A 20,423-nucleotide genomic window follows, 5' to 3' on the forward strand; every position below is an offset into this window, starting at 1 on the left:
TTCTAATTCTACTTATCTCCACCATTGTAACCTCCTCTGTCATTAGTTATTTCTTTACATACTTTCAAATACAGGCACATGGGGCTAGAGTTTTAACAACTGGATTTGGTGGGAAGCTTTCAGATCTCAACAGTGGGTCACCAAATTAGGAGAGTGAAAGGATAAAAATGACAGATCAAGAATGCAACAACAATAAAAACCAAAACTAAACAAGAAAACAACAACAAGCAACCGGTTAAAAATTCATTTAGAGAGTAATAAGCAGAGTTCAGACCAACAACTTGCACAGTAAACTTGCTGATCTTTGAAGACAGTAATCTTTCAAAGTCTGTACTTCTTAGGAGCTGATGCACACATTTAGTGTTTTCTGTTTTTATCTTTTTGGATCACACCCGGCGATGACAGGGGTTAATCCTGGCTTTGCCCTCAGGAATTACTCCTGATGGTGCTCGGGGGACCATATGGGATGCTGGGAATCAAACCCGGGTTGGCTGCATGCAAGGCAAATCCCTATCCTTTGTACTATCGCTCCAGTCCCTGATGTACACATTTAGAACCAGATTTTGGTCTCAAATTTTATCTGTCACTTCCATGTAATGTGATAATATTTCATATCACAAACGAGGCTTGGTCTGAATCATTCCTTCTAAGAAAAAATTAGAGAATTTCAACTTTAAAGGATATAATATTTCATTTATTATTATTGTCATTATCGTCATTTTGATTTTTTTCCTTTTTTGTTGATTCACTATGAGATAGTTACAAGGCTTTCATGTTTGTGCTTCAGTCATACAATCATCAAACACCCATCCCTTCACCAATGCACATTTTCCACCACCAAAATCCCCAGTATTCCCCTCATTCCAACCATTTCCCTGCCACACTGTGTGACAGACAATTTCCACAATACTCTCTCTCTACTTTGGTTACATTCGATACTTCAACACCAGTCCGATCACCACTCAAACCTGCCGAAAAGGCAATGCTAGACAATTTGTTTTGAATTGCTTGTTATGGATAGAATATAATGTTGCGCAGCCTCAAGAGTGGCTGTGTGCTCTAGGAATTCTAAAATTTTAATAATTCGGGCCTGGAGAGATCTCTGCAGCGAGCTGCTCAGTTCCAAGATTCGTGTGTGTGTGTGTGTGTGTGTGTGTGTGTGTGTGTGTGTGTGTGTCTGGATCATGGCCATGTAGGAGCTTAATACGTAGCCGGGGCAGTTTGTTGTCATCTCAGAGTTTCATTAGGGCGGGGGGAAGGAGAGGGACCGGATCCTCCCCTGTCCCTTGAGGTCTGACATTTGCTGCCACTGCTCCTGCATACCTGGACCTTTCGTTGAGTTCTAGAAGGTGGTGGCTGCTGGGATTTCTAGGGGGCAGGTGGTGGGATAGCACCTGCTCCCATCTGGAGTGACCCAGCGAAAGTGGCCTATTTCAAAGGCCAGAGGCATCTCTGCAGTGAGCTACTCACAGTTCCGAGATTCGTGTGAGTCCTCATTTTGATCCTTGAGCCACACCAAATGGTGCTCAGGATTTACTCCTCTGGCCTTAGAGGCTACTCCCTGCAGTTCTCAGGGGATTGTATAATGCCAGGGATTGATTGGAGTCAACTGTGGTATCGAGCAAGATACTTAGCCTTTATTTATTGTTTTTTCCTTTTTGGGTCACACCCAGCAATGCTCAGGGGTTACTCCTAGCTTTGCACTCAGGAATTATTCCTGGCAGTGCTCAGGGGACCGTATGGGATGCCGGGGATCAAACCCGGGTCGGCTGCGTGCAAGGCAAACGCCCTACCCACTGTGCTATCACTTTGGCCCCAATACTTAGCCTTTAGCCTATCTCTTTAATTATTAGGAAAATTTTATCAGTGCTTTCTGTTCTACCAAAATGAATAAGGCCAATCTTGTCAGCAGCTGAGTTGTCTTAAGAATCTTCCAGTCCTGAATCAGCAGAGCAAGTGGAAATTTTAAAAAATCCTCAAAAAAGTTTTGTTTCTGGTATGGATAGTCAAGTTAGCCCCATACCAGACAAACCTTCTGCAGATAACTACAAAAATATTTAAACAAGTTTAACCTGGCCACATTTGAAAAATGAAAACTTCATGAAATCTACACTTAAGAGATGGAAGCTTGGGATGTATCCTGCTTTTAGTTCTTAGAACGGAGGATGGGCCAAAGTCTTTGCTATGTGGGATGGCTGACGCTCTATTGAGAATCACCATCATTCTGGCTGGAAGAACAGGGGACAGGATTTGGAGCAATAACCTATTATCATCTAGATAACAATGGCCTCATCCCATTTAGGTTTGGAATTCTTCTCTCTTCCTTCCCCTAATTCAATAAAAAGCTTATTTAGGGAAATGGAAAGGAAAGGAAAGGAAATCAGGGAAGCTCCAAGATTATGGGAGGGGCTTCTTAAAGCAGAATTCCTGAATTAAAATTTCAGGTACCACAGGATATATAGCTGTTTATTTGCCCTGGATATCAGACAAACTAGAAGGTTTCCTAAGATGGTGGTTTTCTCTGGTAGGATTCCAAATACGATGGGCCTCTCCAGGCCTGAGAATCGCCTGACACTGTCCAACACAATGTGATCACTCTGCAGGTCAGAGGCATCACTAACCTGCACCACGTTTATCTTCCTCAGTGCTCTCAAGAGACTCTTCCTGTAAGACTCAGCATCTTCTGAGGTATTGAGAAGCACAGCAACATCCTTGGGAGAATAGCCTCTTTTAAAGAGAGTCTTGCACCTTTCTTCGACATAGCTCACTGTTTGCTGCCAACTCAAGTTGTTTTCAGTCCTTAGTGTTCCTTTCACACCTGAACACCAGTTAGCTTTAAGTAGCATGTCCAAGGATCCAGGGGGGATGTTGTTTGGAGGATATCTCTTGACCCTGTCTAATTCACCTTGTAGCAACTTGGCAATTTCATCTGAATTGCGGACCACTTTTGTGAGTTCTTCTCTTGAATTCTGGGCTGAAAGACAAGGGAGACCACTCTGCATGGTATGACTAGTTTGAAAGTAGTCTAGAAAGATCCAAAGAATTCCTGGACTGTCCTTTTCGCTCTGAGTGATGGCTTTTGCTTTTTCGAACCAGTCTCCATCTTCATCTCGGAAATTCTGAGCTTCATCCATAATGATGTGTTGAATATCTTTATAGTTATCTGCCATGAATGTTTTCCGGGTCTCTGCACGGCAGATCCCTTTTTTACTGTAAAAAAATAAAATTACACATTTAGGTTTTCTGAAGAAATTAAATAATTAATCTATCACACTCTTGTAAACACTACTGTTATTAGAGGTCATTTTGCCACATAACTCTCAAGAAATAAAGAGATTGGGATTGAGAGGGTTGGGGGTGAATACAGTCTGAATCTCATTTGGTGACTAGATCTAATTGCTCACCCGACAAAGTTTCTCAGAGGCTTGTTCTCACAAACATAGAGAATATTCTTTGGTTCACAGCGAAACACATTCCTGATCTTCTCAATGATGTTCAAGGCTATAATTGTCTTCCCTGTGCCAGGTAAGCCATGAATAAACAATTCTCTGTGCTTGCGGAGATTTTTGGAGAGCACCTCATACTGTTCGACTGTAAGTAGATTTAAAAATTCACAGCCGAGCTGGTCACTCAAGAAAGACCTGAAGCTAAGCAAGACAACCACAAGGGACTGTAATAGTGCTTCCATTTGCTGGATGTCTTCAAGGTTATAGGACTTGGGATAGTTGATTACAGAACTCAAAACCCGCAAGGACTGGGCATTGCTTTCAGGATGCAGGAGGAGGAGCTTGGGCATGACAAACAGCTTTCCAGTATAGCCCCCCATGTTCACCAGCTTCTGCTTCAAAGTAAAGGCAGTCTGTGTGCAGTAGGACCACCCATCTGCCACTTGTTCCCCAAGAATGGTGTAGAGAATTGGGGGGCTGTTCTGCGCTATCAGAAGGGCATCACAGAGGACTCCCTGTTTCTCTTGTAACTTTAAATCCACAGCCCAGCTCCTAGAAAGGATCAAAACTCCCTGGGACAAAGGAAATATCTGATTATTCATTAGTTCTTGCAGTCCTTCATGCTCTGAGCACAGCTCCTTCCAGAGAGGTTCCGGGGTATACTGCAGATAATCTGGCTGCACTAGAAATGAAAATATGGAAATCTTTTACAATATTGTACATTCTATTTTGTATAAACAATATATTACATTAGGAACAATGGTTAGTCTCCCCCATAAATACAAAACTCCAGTGAAATTTCTTATAGTTCACACATTTTTAATCCAAACTCTACAAATTTCCAGAGATGAATGCAGTCAAGCTGCTCTATAGCTTATGGAGAAGTAGTGTTAGCTAACATGGACTTTGTCAAGGATGAGAAAATGAAAAATGATCAGTTACTCCTGCATATTACATTATTATGTAATGGAAAAGCACATTTTCATACCATATGGAAAAGCACATTTTCATACCATATTCCTGTCAGAAATTGCATTTAATATGGTCAATGTATGAAGTTAAACAAGTCCTTTTGCTCTAAAAAAGAAAATTTCCTTTTCTAACTGTCAATTCCTAGACAAAACCCAGTCAGAAATATTTGCAGGTGGGGTAGTTAGATAACATGGTGCTGGGTCTTGGATGCCTACCTCAGCCTTGCTCCTCCCATTGGTGATGCCCCTTGTTCAGGCTTTTCCAAGAGAAATTATGTTGTCAGGGACAGAGATAGTGAAATAGGCAGGGCACTTAATCTGCATGCAACCAACCCAGGTGCTTACTTTTATTTTGTTTTGGGCCATATCTAGCAATATTCAGGGGTTATTCCTGGCTCTGTACTCAGGGATCACTCCCAGCAAGTGCTCCAGGGAACATATGTTGGGCCAGGGATCAAACTTGGTTTGGCCACGTGCAAGCCAAGTGCCCTACCTGCTTTACTATCGGTCCAGTCCCCTAAACCAGATTTGATTTCATGTGGTCCTGAAAGCCCACCAGGAGTGTTTCCTGAGCACAGAGCCAGAAGTAAGAACTCAGCACCGCTGGGTATGGCCAATAAACAAAACATGAGCAAACAAAAAATTACCTTGTCGACTTATTTTAAATATATATATTTTTCTCGGTAAAATTGTTAATGATTTCATTTGGGGGGCTGGTCATACCAAGCAGCACTTAATGATCACTACTGGCAGAGCATGGGGTACCTGCTCTGGGGTGCTGGGGATCAAACCCAGTTTAGTTGCATGCAAGTCAAGAGTATTGTGCTCCAGTCCAAGGTGACTTTTATAGTTAACTATTTCATCCCTTGAAAGAGGACCAGTGGTGTCTGCTCCCATCTAGTGCTTTTCCTCTAGCTGTACTAAATCAGTGAGTAGTTTACAAAGCCTCTGGAACATCAGAATGACAATAAACTTGTTGAAATGCAGATACATAATTTCCAATCCTGGAAATGTATGCTGGTAAGATGCAAGTTTTAATTACTACTTGTGGCATTTCTGATCACCAGGCATATTTGGCAACCACAAAGTCAGAGGATTTTTAAGGGTCCCTGATGCTTATCCCCAAGAGGCTGGCAACCTTGTCACTCTATACAACAGGATTTCTAGAACAATACCTTCGTTAGAATGCTTTTAATCAGGTGCATTAATTTATTTCTCTTTCTCCTAATGTAAAAATGGCACTTAGTACCTGAAAATAATCGTTGCTGGAGATTCTTTTTATGTTCTAGGCCTTTCTTAGAATACACTGGTTTGCAATTTGGAGGGCCTTGGGAGATATTCAACTGAGATTCAAAGTCTTCAGACAACTCTGAAAGAAAGAAAAGTCATATCACCTATATTATTTCATCCCTCCCTGTTGGAACAGTCCATAGGAGTAGGTGTTTATGTTTCACTTAACATAGTCTAATTCAAATGTGATTAAAGACACAAAGGAAGATTCTGCATCTTCTCTTGCTTTATGTCAGATTTCTACAGACCCTGCACCCACCATGAAAGAGTCCCATTAATATAATACTTCCTTTTCCATGTTTTAATAGCAAATGGTTAAATTGTAAAGGAACTTAAAACACTCTTTCACAATGTATATATACACCTTCACTAATCACAATCTCAATGAATCTCAACCAACACTTGCACTTGTCTCCCAGGTTTGATCTTATGCTAAACTGAGGTACCAAGATCACACTAGCATAAGGTTCAGAGGTTCCAAACAGATGAGTTTACCTACGTCAATCTGTGGTCAACCAAACAATTTATTCCAAGTTTTTGTTTCCTTTTTTTTCTTTTGTGAGAAATAACCATTTACTTAAAATATCTTATTTTGGACATTTTGTCACTCAATCAACTCTTCTGTGTGCATGGTCTTCTTCTATGTGCATGATTTAGAGAAAGCAAATTTCAGTGTGTGTGAGGAGTGCAAAGTCACTGTCACTGTCACTGTCCACCCGTTGTTCATCGATCTGCTTGAGCGGGCCCAGTAACGTCTCCATTGTGAGACTTTACTGTTACTGTGTTTGGCATATAAAATATGACACGGGTAGCTTGCCAGGATTTGCCGTGCGTACGAGATACTCTCGGTAGCTTGCCGGGCTCTCCGAGAAGGGCGGAGCAGCATAAAGTCATTAAAAAAAAACTATAAGAAAGGAACAAGGAAGAGCTTTATCTCTCCTACCTGGATTTGTGTCCATCATCATGTCTACCCATTCCGAAGGTGTCAAACTGCAGAAACCGTTGCCCTTCACCATCCATGAACTGGGGTCTTGAGAGAACACTGCACAACAGAATGGCTTCACTTGGATCATACAGAGATAACCATGCAATGTTTCCTTGTGAAACACCTTAGCAATTCTGGTCTCATAATCCACCAATGGTTGGGTAGAGCAAAAATGAACAACAGGTAACTTGGAAATTGATTCTGTGATTATTCTTTCTAAAGTATTACAGTCAACATTGTCTTTCTCACATCCCAAGACTTTACTTTTATCGTCCACTCCAATAAAAAGATAACCTCCTTTCGCATTTGCAAATGCAGATATGTATTCTGGAATTATGTTTTTTAAATATCTTGTGATGTTGCTTGTAGAAAATTGCTTAAACTCTACATATTGAGACTCAGGAAAAGGCAGGATATCACCATATTCAAATCTGTCAGTTTGAAAAACTTGGTTAGGAGAATGTGATTCAGGATGAGGATCCTCATCTTGGGGTTTTTTCTTAGATGGGAAACTCTGATTCATCATAATACCTTCTGCAGCCATTTTCTTTTTTTTAAGGGTATCAAATGCAAAGTTCGATGTCATGCAGAGTACAGAGGTGCCTGATCTATAGTATAAGTTAGAACTCAGGCTGCAAATCCGGGGTTTGGGAGAATTGTCTCCAGAGGAAGGGCCACTGCTCCAAGATTTAACAAAAATGTAAAAAAATCTGCGCTGTTGCTTAGTCTCAAAGAAAGACTGCAAATCAGGAGACTGAATAAGTTCTCTCAAAGCCCCTTCTAAATCCAGTCCCAACTCCACCTGATGCACCTCCTCGGTTGTCATTGTTATCTGAATCACTCCTCCACCCGAGTTCAGTAAGGCACAGGCAGCCTGTTGAACTCTTTTCTTCTCTTGATCTCTCTGAGTTTTTTCCAGCTTTTTTCTGTTATGTTCACCAAGAGTTACCTCACCCACATTGATGATCAAGTCAGGATGAAATGGTTCCACCACCAGTGAGCACAGATTATACTCCATTGTAGCTGAAATTATTGAGAGATTTGTTTAGTTGCCAATAAATCATAAAAAAATGGTTAATTCATTCTTTCATTCTTTCATATATTTCATTCTTTCATATATTAGAAGGTAAAGGTAAAGGCCCTCTCGTTGATCGTCGATTTGCTTGAGTGGGCCCAGTAACGTCTCCATTGGAGACTTTGTTGTTACTGTGTCTGGCATATCGAGTACTCTCGGTAGCTTGCCGGGCTCTCCAAGGGCTGGAGCGATAGCACAGCGGGTAGGGCGTTCACCTTACAAGCGGCCAACATGGCCGACCCAAGTTCGATTCCTCTGCCCCTCTTGGAGAGCCCAGCAAGCTACCGAGAGTATTCGATATGCCAAACACAGTAACAACAAAGTCTCCAATGGAGACGTTACTGGGCCCGCTCGAGCAAATCGACGATCAATGGGAGGGCCTTTACCTTTACCTTTACCATATATTAGAAAATATTTCATCTGACTGTGGTCCATCCCTGGCACCACAGGGTCCCCTGAGCAACACTGGGCACAGCCCCTGAGCACCACCAGGTGGCCTGGGTATCTCTGACACTGGGGCATCACATCTTTGGGCCCAGGCATCGAACTGTGGACTGAGAGTTGCAGGAAGGAGTCCCTGGGTCCCCTAAGCACCACTTGGGAGCCCCCCACGCATCCCCTACCCCCAAACAAAAAGAGATTTGGTAAGCAGGTAATTTTAAGGGGATAAGTATTTTATTCTTTATACCGAATGTAGCCTGCCCACATGGCAGAGTCTGGCAAAATCCCCGTGGCGTACCCAATATGCCAAATACCAGTAACAATGATGGGTCTCATTCTCCTAAAGAGCCTTGAATATAATCTCAGGGCTAGGATGAAAGAGACATTACTGGGGCCTGCTCGAGGCAATCGACGAATAACAGGATGATTTATGATTTGATTTGTGATTTTCATCTGAGTTTAATGTACCTACCAGTGAGCAAGAAAGAAAAATGTCCATCTCTTAAGGATCTGTCTGCCAGGATTGGAGGATAATTATACCAGCACTTACAACCCAGAACGATGAGGATTATTATAGGGGAGACATATTAAAGAGCCCTTTGAAGGGGCCAGAGAGATAGTACAGCAGTAAGGACAATTACCTTGTATATGGCTGACCTGGGTTTAATCTCAAGCACCCACCCCATAAGGTCTCCCGAGCACCATCAGGAGTAAGCCCTGAGCACCACTAGTGTGCCCCCCAAAACCAAAAATAAACAATAAAATAAAAACAATAAAGAGTTCCTTGAACTAAACTGGAGAACAGAGTTTTAGTAAGTCTTCCAGAGGTGATACTGAAGACAAGACTTCCTAAAGATGCACTGGAATTAATTGAATGATGTTATACACATCTAAGCAATGAAAACACGTAGATGTATACAAAGTCACAAGAATGTATTAAACAACTTTTCAATCATTGTCAACTTTAAGGGACCAGTAAAGAAGACAATTTGTGAAAAGGATATTTATTCAGAAAGCAAGAGATAGGACCCAAACCAAAGGAATCCCAGGAACCAGGCCCCAGCTAAGGTCCATGGTGTCTAATGCTGCTGAGAGGTATAGTTAAGTTATCACTGGAAGGTGCTGACTCTTTTATCGTATCAGTCCTGAAGAAAGACCTACAGGATTAAATGTAAAAACAGAGAAAGGCATAGTCCGTTCACTTTTCTGCTCCAAGCTGCTGGGTTCTGCATTAAGTCCTTGTGCTTCTGGGGCCATGGCCGTGCTGGAGAGCCGCTCGCGGGGGGCGACTTGTGACCTCGGTAGGGCGTGAAGGACGGACCGGAACGCCCCCCGACCCATGAGGTTTTAGTCACCCCCACTCCCCCGGCTCATACCTGCTGTCCACAAGGCTCCCATGTGGCCGCCATCTTTCTTTCCAGAGAGGAGAGGGCGAATGGGGCAACACCCTTTCCCCTCCGGCAGACTTGATGGCCTGGATCAATGCATAGTCCATTCACTTTTCTGCTCCAAGCTGCTGGGTTCTGCATTAAGTCCTTGTGCTTCTGGGGCCGTGGCTGTGCTGGAGAGCCGCTCGTGGGGGGCAACTGGTGACCTCGGTAGGGCGTGAAGGACGGACCGGAACGCCCCCCTTCCCATGAGGTGTTAGTCGCCCCCACACCCCTGGCTCATACCTGCTGTCCACAAGGCTCCCATGTGGCCGCCATCTTTCTTTCCAGAGGGAGGAGGGCGGAAGGGAGCAACACCCTTTCCTCTCTGGGCAGAAATGATTGCCTGGATTAACGCATAGTCCTTTCACTTTTCTGCTCCAAGCTGCTGGGTTCTGCATTAAGCCCTTGTGCTTCTGGGGCTGTGGCCGTGCTGGAGAGCCGCTCGTGGGGGGCAACTGGTGACCTCGGTAGCGCGTGAAGGACGGACCGGAACGCCCCCCTTCCCATGAGGTTTTAGTCGCCCCCACACTCCCGGCTCATACCTGCTGTCCACAAGGCTCCCATGTGGCCGCCATCTTTCTTTCCAGAGAGGAGAGGGCGAATGGGGCAACACCAGCCCATCAAGTCTGCCGGAGGGGAAAGGGTGTTGCCCCATTCGCCCTCTCCTCTCTGGAAAGAAAGATGGCGGCCACATGGGAGCCTTGTGGACAGCAGGTATGAGCCGGGAGTGTGGGGGCGACTAAAACCTCATGGGAAGGGGGGCGTTTCGCTCCGCCCTTCACGCCCTACCGAGGCCACCGGTTGCCCCCCGCGAGCGGCTCTCCAGCATGGCCAGGACTCCAGAACACAGAAACCAATTTCTTAACTATCTGACTTTCAGTAGAAATACTTCCAGGGTCAATAGGTAAAATAGCAGAAATCCAAAACCAACATTTAATTCTTGAACCCAGCTGTAGAAAGCAAATCACTTCACAATGCTTTTTCAGCATGTCTGATTTGGGGGGGGGGTAAACTCTAAATAATAGTGGTGAATCTTTTATTGAAACAATCAATCTAATCAAAGCAGATAGAGTGTTAACTAGAATTCATCTGCCTCACAGGGACGGGGAGGGGTGGGAGGTGGGGGTTTATTGGGGTTCTTCATGGTAAAAAATAAGTATTGGTAAAGGGAAATGTGTTTGATATTTGCATGACTGAGACATAAACCTGAGAGCTTTGTAACCTTTCCCACAGTGATTCAATAAATAAATTAAAAAAAATTAAAAAAATAAAAATAAAAAAAAAGAATTCTGTTCTGTAGATCACCTCTCAGGCTCTGCTACCTTTGTCCATTTGTTATTCCCTTCCTATGCTTTTTCATATTCCAAAATGAGAGAGACCATTCTGTATCTGTTCGTCTCCTTCTGGCTGGTTTCAGTTCCATCCACATAAGGGTAAATTGCATGATTTCATCTGTTCTTATAGCCAAAGAGTATTCCTGTAGTAATCTGTTCTTCAGAAATTGAGTTGTTTTCAGACTTTGGTCTTTTGTGAATAGTGCTACAAAGAATATAGGAGTACAAATGTCTTTTCTGAATAGATATGTGGGTGCCTTGGGTTAGATTTCCAGAAGTGAAATTGCTGGGTCATATAGAAGCTCAATCCTTAGTATTTTGAGGAGTGCCCATGTTGTTTCCCCAAAAAGTTGAACCAGTCAACATTCCTGCTAGCAGCAAATGAGTTTCATTTTCCCCCACATCCATGCCAACACTGGTTGTTTTTGTTCCCTTTGATTTGTGCAGTCTGGTGTGAGGTGATATCTCATAGTCTTGATTTGCATTGCCTGATAATAAGTGATGCAGAGAACTTTTTCATATACTTATTTAGCCATCTGTATGCCTTCTTTGAGGAAGTCTCTCTTCATCTCTTCTCTCAAGTTTTTGATGGGATTGGTTGATTTTTCTCATGTTAAGTTTTACAAATGCTTTATATATCTTGAATATTAAACCTTTGTCAAATAAATATGGGCAAATATTCTCAAAAAAAAAACAGAGAAAGGCAGCCAAATTCAGGGATTAAGATTATAATTTCCTGAGTTCCAACCGTAGCTCTGCCACATATAAGTCTCACTTTTTTTTTTCTATTGGTGTTGTTTGGGCCATACCTGGAAATACTCAGGGGTTACCCTGGATCTGTGCTCAGGAATTGCCCCTGAAGATGCTCAAGGGACCATATGGGATGCTGAGGATTGAACCAGGGTCAGCTGCATGCAAAGCAAACATCCTACCAGCTGTATTATCTCTCCATTCCCAAGTCTCACTTTTTCTTCCCACAAAGATCCATCAAGTCCTAAAGGTTCCAATAGTAAGTTGACCAGTTACTGCCTATTTGACAGGCAGATATTGATGCAGGTGACAGGAAAAAATTATTGAGCAGTGAAGATGTTAAGGAGAAGAATTTCACATACAGAGGTCCCCAGGGTTTACTCCTGGCTCTGTGCTTAGGAATCACTCCTGCTGGGGCTCGGGGGGGCGGGTGGTTCATAAGCAGTGCCAGAGATTGAACTTGGGTCAGCAGTGTGCACGGTGGGCACCTTATCTGCTGTACTATCTCTCCAACTTCAGAAGATTTTTTTTTTGGTGGGGGGGGGACAGCAATGCCAGTTGTTCTGAGGGCTTACTCCTTGCTTTTTATTCAGTAATCACTCCTGGTAGGCTTTGGGGAGCATATGAGTGCTGGAGATTGAACTCAGGTCAGATGCATGCAAGGCAAACTCCCTGCCCTCTACTATCTCTCTGGCTGGATTTTTTTTTTTGTAACTCATGGTAGCTTATTTTTAATTTTTTTTTTTTTGCTTTTTGTGTCACACCTGGCAATACCCAGGGGTTACTTCTGGCCCTGCACTCGTGGCGGTGCTCAGGGGACCATATGAGATGCTGGGAATCAAACCCAGGTTGGCCCCGTGCAAGGCAAATGCCCTATCTGCTGTGCTATCACTCCAGCGCCCCAGGTAGTTTTATTTTTTAAATAACTTATAAGTCATTAGTTTAGTTACAGGTATTCAATGTTTGAACACCAATCCCACCACCACTGTACCTACCCATCACCATTATTTCCAATTTTCCCAACCACCCTTGAGTCTGCCCTTCTAGCAGACCCTCAGTTATTTATTTTACATTGCTAGTTATAGTTTTGTCCCTCTGCTGGTACCTTCATGTGTGCGGAGAGTGGTCTCAGCATGGTGGTGGCTGGTTCTGGAGGTCTTTGGCTGCCGGAGTCCTGGTCGGGGCGGGGAGGAAAACTCGACCCACTCCCCTCCAAGAGGCCCCGGCGAGGACAGCCAGGCACAGGGGCAGGAGACTCTGCCAGAGGGACAAAGCCACGCGGGTTCCGGGGCCAAGATCTCCAAGCCTACTCGAATTGGGGCTGAGCATCCTTCACCCAGATCCTCCAAATTCCAGTAGGCGGGAGTCACACCCACCAACTGGCCCTCTGGTGCCGTGTAATCCCATCAACGGCCAAGATTCAGAGACTATAAAACCCAGCTCCCGGAAGAGAACAGCGCAGAGTCTCCTGCCCCCGCGCCTGGCTGTCCTCGCCGGGGCCCCTTGGAGGGTAGCGGGTCGAGTTTTCCTCCCCGCCCCGACCAGGGCTCCGGCAGCCGAAGACCTCCATAACCAGCCACGACCATGCTGAGACCACTCTCCGCACACATGAAGGTACCGGCAGAGGGACAAAGCCACGCGGGTTCCGGGGCCGAGATCTCCAAGCCTACTCAGATTGGGGCTGAGTATCCTCCACCCAGATCCTCCAAATTCCAGTAGGCGGGGGTCACACCCACCAACTGGCCCCCTGGCGCCGTGTAATCCCATCATGCGGCCACGCGACATCTTATCATCTCATTCCTACTTTAGACAAACTGGCAGGCTACCGAATGTAACCTGCCCACACGGCAGAATCTGGCAAACTCCCCGTGGCGTACCCAATATGCCAAATACCAGTAACAATGAAGGGTCTCATTCTCCTAACTCTGAAAGAGCCTTGAATATGGCACTTTCTAAAAAAGAATCTCAGGGCTAGGATGAAGAGATGTTACTGGGGCCTGCTCGAGGCAATCGATGAATAACAGGATGGTTGTTGTGATTGTGATTGTGCTAGTTATAAATAATTTGCTAGGAGCTGGAGCGATAGTACAGCAGGTAGGGCATTTGCCTTGCACGCGTCGATCCAGGTTCAATTCCCAGCATCCTACATGGTCTCTCAAGCACCGCCAGGAGTAATTCCTGAGTGCAAAGCCAGGAGTAACCTCTGTGCATCGCCAGGTGTGACCCAAAAGGCAAAAAAAAAAAAATTGTTAAAGGATGATCAACAAATGTTTCCTTAGAAGAAAGTTAGTGAAGATTGCTGTATCTCACCATGGAGTCCTTAAGTCCTTTTATAAGAGATTACTAAAACGTTGTTACAGATTAAGCCTTTTGCGTTTCACTTGATCACTTGACATTCCGTTACTCATCAATTTGCTCGAGCGGGCTCCAGTAACGTCTCCATTCATTACTGTCGTGTGCTAGTGTAGTCCAGTGGCGTCTGCTCATTCTAGGAACACAAAGAGCCTCAAACCAATTGTTCAGGGTCTTGACAAAGAAGTCTGACCATCTGGTAGGTGGGTGGCCACGCGGTCTTTTGACATCCCGTGGAATCCAGTCAGTAACAGCTCTAGTCCAGCGGTCATCTCCAAATCTCATTACATGCCAGCCCATCTGATTTTCGACACCTTGGCAAACGAGACAGTGTCCCTGATTCTTGACCATCGATGGAGATTGGAACTCTGGATTCTTTCTCTCATTTGAGTGAAACATGATACTCCAAGCATAGCTCTTTTGATTCCTCTTTGGGAGACCTGAATAGCGTTCTCATCCTGTAGGACCCAGGTCTCTGAGGTGTATGTTAATGCAGGAAGAACAGTGGAATCGAAGAGATGTACCCAGAGCCAGAGGTTTTTTGTCCTCTTAGTTATTTCTTCAATGTCTTTTTTTTCTTTTTTTGTAGGAGTACTGCTATTTATTCAACCACTGATTAGCTGATTGAATTGTGCATGAACTCCACCTTACTTTTTTTTCTTTTTCCATTTTTTATAATTTTATTTATTGAATCACCGTGAGAGCAGTTACAAAGCCTTTGGGTCTAAGTCTCAGTCATACAATGAAACACCCGTACCTTCACCAGTGCCCATTCTCCACCACCAAAAATCCCAGTATATCCCCATCCCACACCCTCCCCCTGCCTGTGGGGCAGATGATTTCCACATTACTCTCTCTCTACTTTGATCACATTCAATATTTCGACACCAGACCCACCATTATTTAAGATTTTACCCCAACACTCAGACCTGCTGAAAAGGCAACAATAGACAATTTGTGTTCTATTGCTGGTTATGAATAACATATGATGTCGTGTGGCTGCAGTAGGGCCATGTGGTTTTGAAATTCTGAAATTTTAACACTTAAATCTGGAGGGATTTCTGCCAAAAGCCACTGGGTTTAGAGATCTGCTCCTGAGTCTCTGGGATCATGGCCGTTGAGCAGCTTGATGAGGAGCCAAAGAGGCCATTCATGGGCGATGACTTGGGGTCTCATTGGGGTGGGGAAGACAGGCCCGGCTCTACTTCCCCCCCATCCCGTGAGACCCAACAAGTTTCGTCACTGTGGGCCCAAGCCTGACTGTCCAATGGCCTCTGGAGAATGACAGCCACCAAGTCGCCAAGAGGGAGCAGGCGGAGGGACAGAACCCATTCCCCCCTGGGGTGGCCCGGTGACAGTAACCTACTGCGGGGTCCGGACACATTTCTGACAAAAGCCGCTAGGTTTCGAGATCTGTTTCTGAGTCTCTGGGATCAAGGCCGTTGAGCAGCTTGATGAGGAGCCAGAGAGGCCGTTTGTGGGCGATGACTTGGGGTCTCGTTAGGGTGGGGAGGACAGGCCCGGCTCCACCTCCCCCCCCATCCCGTGAGACCCAACAAGTTTCGTCACTGTGGGCCCAAGCCTGACTGTCCAATGGCCTCTGGAGGATGACAGCCACCAAGTTGCCAAGAGGGAGCTGGCGGAGGGACAACACCCTTTCCTCCCTGGGGTGGCCCGGCGGCAGTAACGTACTGTGGAGTCCAGATCCATTTCTGCCAAACGCCACTGGGTTTTGAGCTTTGTTTCTGAGTCTCTGGGATCATGGCCGTTAAGCAGCTTGATCAGGAGCCAGAGAGGCCATTCGTGGGCAATGACTTGGGGTCTCGTTGGGGTGGGGAGGACAAGCCTGGCTCCACCCTCATCCCGTTGAGGCCCTTGTGTCTCGTCACTGGGGGCCCAAATGTGACTATCCAGTGGCCTCAGACGGATGGCGGCCACTGGACCGCCAGGGGGAACAGGCCAAGGCACGAAACCTATTCCCACCTGGGTTGGCCCAGCACCGGTAGCCTACTGCAGAGACCAGACACATTTCTACCTAAAGTCACTGGGTTCTGAGATTCGTTTCTGAGTCTCTGGGATCATGTCCATTAAGCAATTCAATCAGGAACCAAAGAGGCCTTGCCTCCAATTATATAGCTGAGCCGGAGGTGGTTTGTGGGTATGTTTCCCACATACCTAACTTCTGGCCTTTTACTTTCTTGGTAAACTTTGCCCCAAGTTTTTGGGGTCTGGCCAAAGGCACAGCAGCAATTTTGGGGTATCTGGAAGTCTGAAGGCACCATGAGGCTGCTGATGCACTCGCCTCACAGGTACAGATTGACCTGCTGGCGGCACCATACCCCCTTCTTCAATGTCTTGAAGGCATTCCAGGCCACTCTTTTCCTCTGAAACAACTCAGATGCCAGATCATTCGTCATGTTGACTTCTCAACCTAGATACACATAACTGTTGCATTCAGAGATGGTCGTTCCATTGAGAGTGAATGGAACATCAGAAACAAGACTGTTTCTCATAAACATTGTCTTCGTGAGATTCAGCTGGAGTCCAACCTTTCCACACTCACAGTCGAAGTTGACCAGCATTTGTGTCGCTTGGCTAATGCTTAGTGTTATTAGAACAATGTTATCAGCAAACCGGAGGTGGTGTAGTTGCCGACTGTCTATCTTCACTCCCATTCCTTCCCATTCCAGTCATCGCATGACGTTTTTGAGGGTGGCACTGAAGACTTTTAGTGAAATGGTATCACCCTGCCGAACGCCTCTCTTGACATCGATGATCACTTCTTTGTAAAATGGTGAGATCCTGGTAGTAAATTCGTAATACAGCTCAAGGAGGATCCTGATGTATTGAGTTTGAACGCCCTGATTGGCTAGGGCTTCGATGACCACTTCCATCTCAAAAGAATCAAAGGCCTTCTTTAAATTAATGAACGTTAGACAGAGCAGCATCTTGAACTCCTGAGAAACCTCAATGAGATTGGTTATTGTGTGGGTATGGTCGATCGTGCTGAATCCTTTGCGGAACCCGGCTTACTCTCATGGTTCTCCTTCATCTAGTGTTCTGTCTGCCATTCCTATTCAGGATGACTCAAGTGAAAAGCTTGTAGATGACAGACAACAGGCAGATCGGGTGATAGTTGCTAATGTTGTGGATGTCTCCCTTCTTGTACAGTAGTACAGTCCTGCTGGTTTTCCATTGGGACAGAACCTTGCATTCAGATAGGTAGCGTGTGAAGAGCAGAGCCAGTGTATTGATGAGTACTGATGGCAGGTTCTTCAGGTGTTCAGGTCTGACCTTGTTTGGGCTGGGTGCTATTCACTTCTTTACCGACAAAATGGCGTGTCAGATTTCGGAAGGGAGAACATTGGGAACAACATATCCATCCTGCAGAATTTGGTATATGGGCAGGTGGATATGGCTATCAAAGAGATCCGAGTAGAATTCATGGATAATCTTCTCCATTGCCCTTCTGGAAGATATGAGAGATCCATCAGGACGTTGGAGGGCAGTCATCTTAATCTTGTAGTTGGCGAAGGACAGGTGGGCATTGCAAATGCTTTTACCGGCTTCTGCCACATCTATCAGCACTGCTGCTCTTCTCTCTTTGAGGTCTTCCTTTATTGCTTCTCTGCACTGCTTTGCAAGCTCAGACATTCGCTTCTGGTTGCCTGAGGTATGGGCCAACCCACGTTGGCAAATAAGCTCAAGAGTGTTTATATTTTGTTAATTGAGGTTGGTTTCCTTCTGCATTATATTCCGTCCAATCTCATGTGCTACTCCTGGTTTATCACTTATATAGTTTGAGATGTCACACAGCCAAAATCATAGCTGCACATTCCAGGGTATACAAAATTTCTAACAGGGTGATACAACTGGAGTTAAATTCTTAACTGACTGGCAGCTTTGGGGCATGTGCATGATTGGTGGGATTCTGGAAGTATAGGGAGATGTGGGGAGGTAGCCCATTCCCAGTCCTGTGAAAGCTGGAGATTTCATTCACAAAACCTGCATACCTGAATGTTTCAACAAATTAAGTTCTGGATGAGGCTCGTCTGACTGTGGGGTCCGGCCAGACGCATGGTGGTGATTGTGGACTGTGGTTTTCAACTGTCAGGGCCCTGTATGAGCAGGCATGGGGACTCACTCACCCCCCTCCAAGCTGCCCCAGGATGACTCAGTTTTGTGCGGGAAACTGGAGAAATTCTGGCACTTATAGATCTCTTTAGAAATTTACTTCTGAATCTCTGTGCGAGGTAGTTTTTATTGAATGGAACTTGCTTACAAAGATGTGAGAGGAGAGAGGGGAAATGTGTCCAAGGGAAAGCATGAGCTTGAAGAACAAGCTGGCTGGATTTTTAAAAAATACAGTGATCCAAAATTTCTACATTAACAGTCTACAATTGTTTATGTTTGTGTGTGTGTGTGTTTGCTTTTTGGGTCACACCCAGTGATGCACAGTGGTTACTTCAGGAATCACTCCTGGTGGTGCTTGGGGAACCATATGGGATGTTGGGAATCGAACCCGGCTCGGTCGTGTGCAAGGCAAATGCCCTACCCACTGTGCTATCGCTCCAGCCCCTACAATTGTTTTAGGATGCTATTCACCACACTTATGCCAGAGTGCTAGCATCCCTCTCACTGTGTCTAGGTGCCTTCTTAGCAAACTCAGTTCTCAGGCAGATTCATGGGATCTGTTATTCCATTACTATTTTTCTTTTTATTATATGTATGAGACATCATTTGGTATTTGGCCTCTTTTTGATTCACTTCGGGGCGGGGAGGGAAAACTCAACCCGCCTCCCTCCAAGGGGCCCCGGCAAGGACAGCCAGGCGCGGGGGCAGGAGACTCTGCACTATTCTCTTCCAGGAGCTGGGTTTAATAGTCTCTGGGTCTTGGCCGTTGATGAGCAGGCTTGGAGATCTCAGCCTCGGGACCCGCATGCATTTGTTCCTCTGCCCAAACCTTCATGCGTGTGGAGAGTGGTCTCAGCATGGTTGTGGCTGGTTCTGGAGGTCCTCGGCTGCCGGGGCTCCGCTCGGGGCGGTGAGGGAAACTCAACAGAGAAACTCAGCAGAGTCCCGGCAGCCGAAGATCTCCAGAACCAGCCACAACCATGCTGAGACCACTCTCCACACGCATGAAAGTACCGGCAGAGGAACAAAGGCATGTGGGTCCCAGGGCTGAGATCTCCAACCCTGCTGGGATGGGAGCTGAGCATCCTCCACCCAGATCCTCCATATTCCAGTAGGCATGGGTCGCACCCACCAACTGTCCCCCAGCACCACGTAATCCTATCAACGACCAAGACCCAGAGACTACAAAACCCAGTTCCCGGAAGAGAACAGCACAGAGTCTCCTGCCCCACACCTGGCTGTCCTCGCCAGGGCCCCTTGGAGGGGGATAGGTTGAGTTTCCCTCCCTGCCCCGAGCAGAGCCCTGGCAGCCTATGACCTCCAGAACCAGCCACAACCATGCTGAGACCACTCTCCACACGCATGAAGGTACCTGCAGAGGAACAAAGGCATGAGGGTCCTGGGGCTGAGATCTCCAAGCCTGCTCAGATGGGAGCTGAGCATCCTCCACCCAGATCCTCCATCTTCCAGTAGGCACGGGTCACACCCACCAACTGCCCCCCCCCCACCCTGGCGCCGTGTAATCCCATCAACGGCCAAGACCCAGAGACTATAAAACCCAGCTCCTGGAAAGCAAGATCTTATTATCTCATTCTTACTTTGGACAACCTGGCAGGCTACCGAATTAACCTGCCCACATGGCAGAGTCTGGCAAACTCCCCGTGGTATACCCAATATGCCAAATACCAGTAACAATGATGGGTCTCATTCTCTTAACCCTGAAAGAGCCTTGAATATGGCACTTTTTAAAATCTCAGGGCTAGGGCGAAGGAGACATTACTGGGGCCTGCTCGAGGCAATTGATGAACAACAGGATGATCGTGATTGTGATTTGATTCACTTCAACCAGTCAAATACTTTTTGGTTCCATCCAAATTTCAGCAAACTGCAATATTTCATCTCTCCTTCCAGAAGAGCAGCATTCTATTGTGTTTACATAACACACTTTCTTCACCCACTCATCTGTCCTTGGGCATTTGGGCTGGTCCCAGATCTTGATTATTGTGAAGAGCATTGCAATAAACAAAGGGGAGCAAATATCTTCTTAAATTAATGATTTTTTTGTTTTGTTTTGCTTTTTGGGTCACACCTGGTGATGCACAGGGGTTACTCCTGGCTCTGCACTCAGAAATTACCCCTGGTGGTGCTCAGGGGACCATATGGGATGCTGGGAATCGAACTTCGGTTGGTCACATACAAGGCAAACGCCCTACCC

The 20,423-nt window shown here is 45.7% G+C and overlaps 1 protein-coding gene across 1 annotated transcript; it reads right to left on the reverse strand.

Moving 5' to 3' along the window:
- Positions 1 to 711: 711 nt before the first annotated feature.
- Positions 712 to 20,145, reverse strand: SLFN13 (schlafen family member 13). Its single transcript, XM_056127823.1, has 5 exons — positions 20,066 to 20,145; positions 6,651 to 7,715; positions 5,667 to 5,786; positions 3,405 to 4,128; positions 712 to 3,210 (listed from the first exon to the last, which is right to left on the reverse strand). Exons 1-5 carry the CDS (start codon positions 20,076 to 20,078, stop codon positions 2,433 to 2,435), a joined length of 2,700 nt encoding a protein of 899 aa, XP_055983798.1. The 5' UTR covers positions 20,079 to 20,145; the 3' UTR covers positions 712 to 2,432.
- Between the last annotated feature and the right edge of the window lie 278 nt (positions 20,146 to 20,423).

Source organism: Sorex fumeus, unplaced genomic scaffold (genome assembly GCF_029834395.1).
Source record: "Sorex fumeus unplaced genomic scaffold, SorFum_2.1 ptg000063l, whole genome shotgun sequence".
Lineage (NCBI taxonomy): Eukaryota > Metazoa > Chordata > Mammalia > Eulipotyphla > Soricidae > Sorex > Sorex fumeus.

Bases quoted from the DNA above. Each gene is read 5' to 3' on its own strand.
- SLFN13 (XM_056127823.1), bottom strand. The intron at 4,129-5,666 runs GTACTAAGTGCC...TTTCATTTCTAG, and splicing joins CCAGCAACGATTATTTTCAG to TGCAGCCAGATTATCTGCAG. The intron at 3,211-3,404 runs GTGAGCAATTAG...ATTTTTTTACAG, and splicing joins CCTCTGAGAAACTTTGTCGG to TAAAAAAGGGATCTGCCGTG.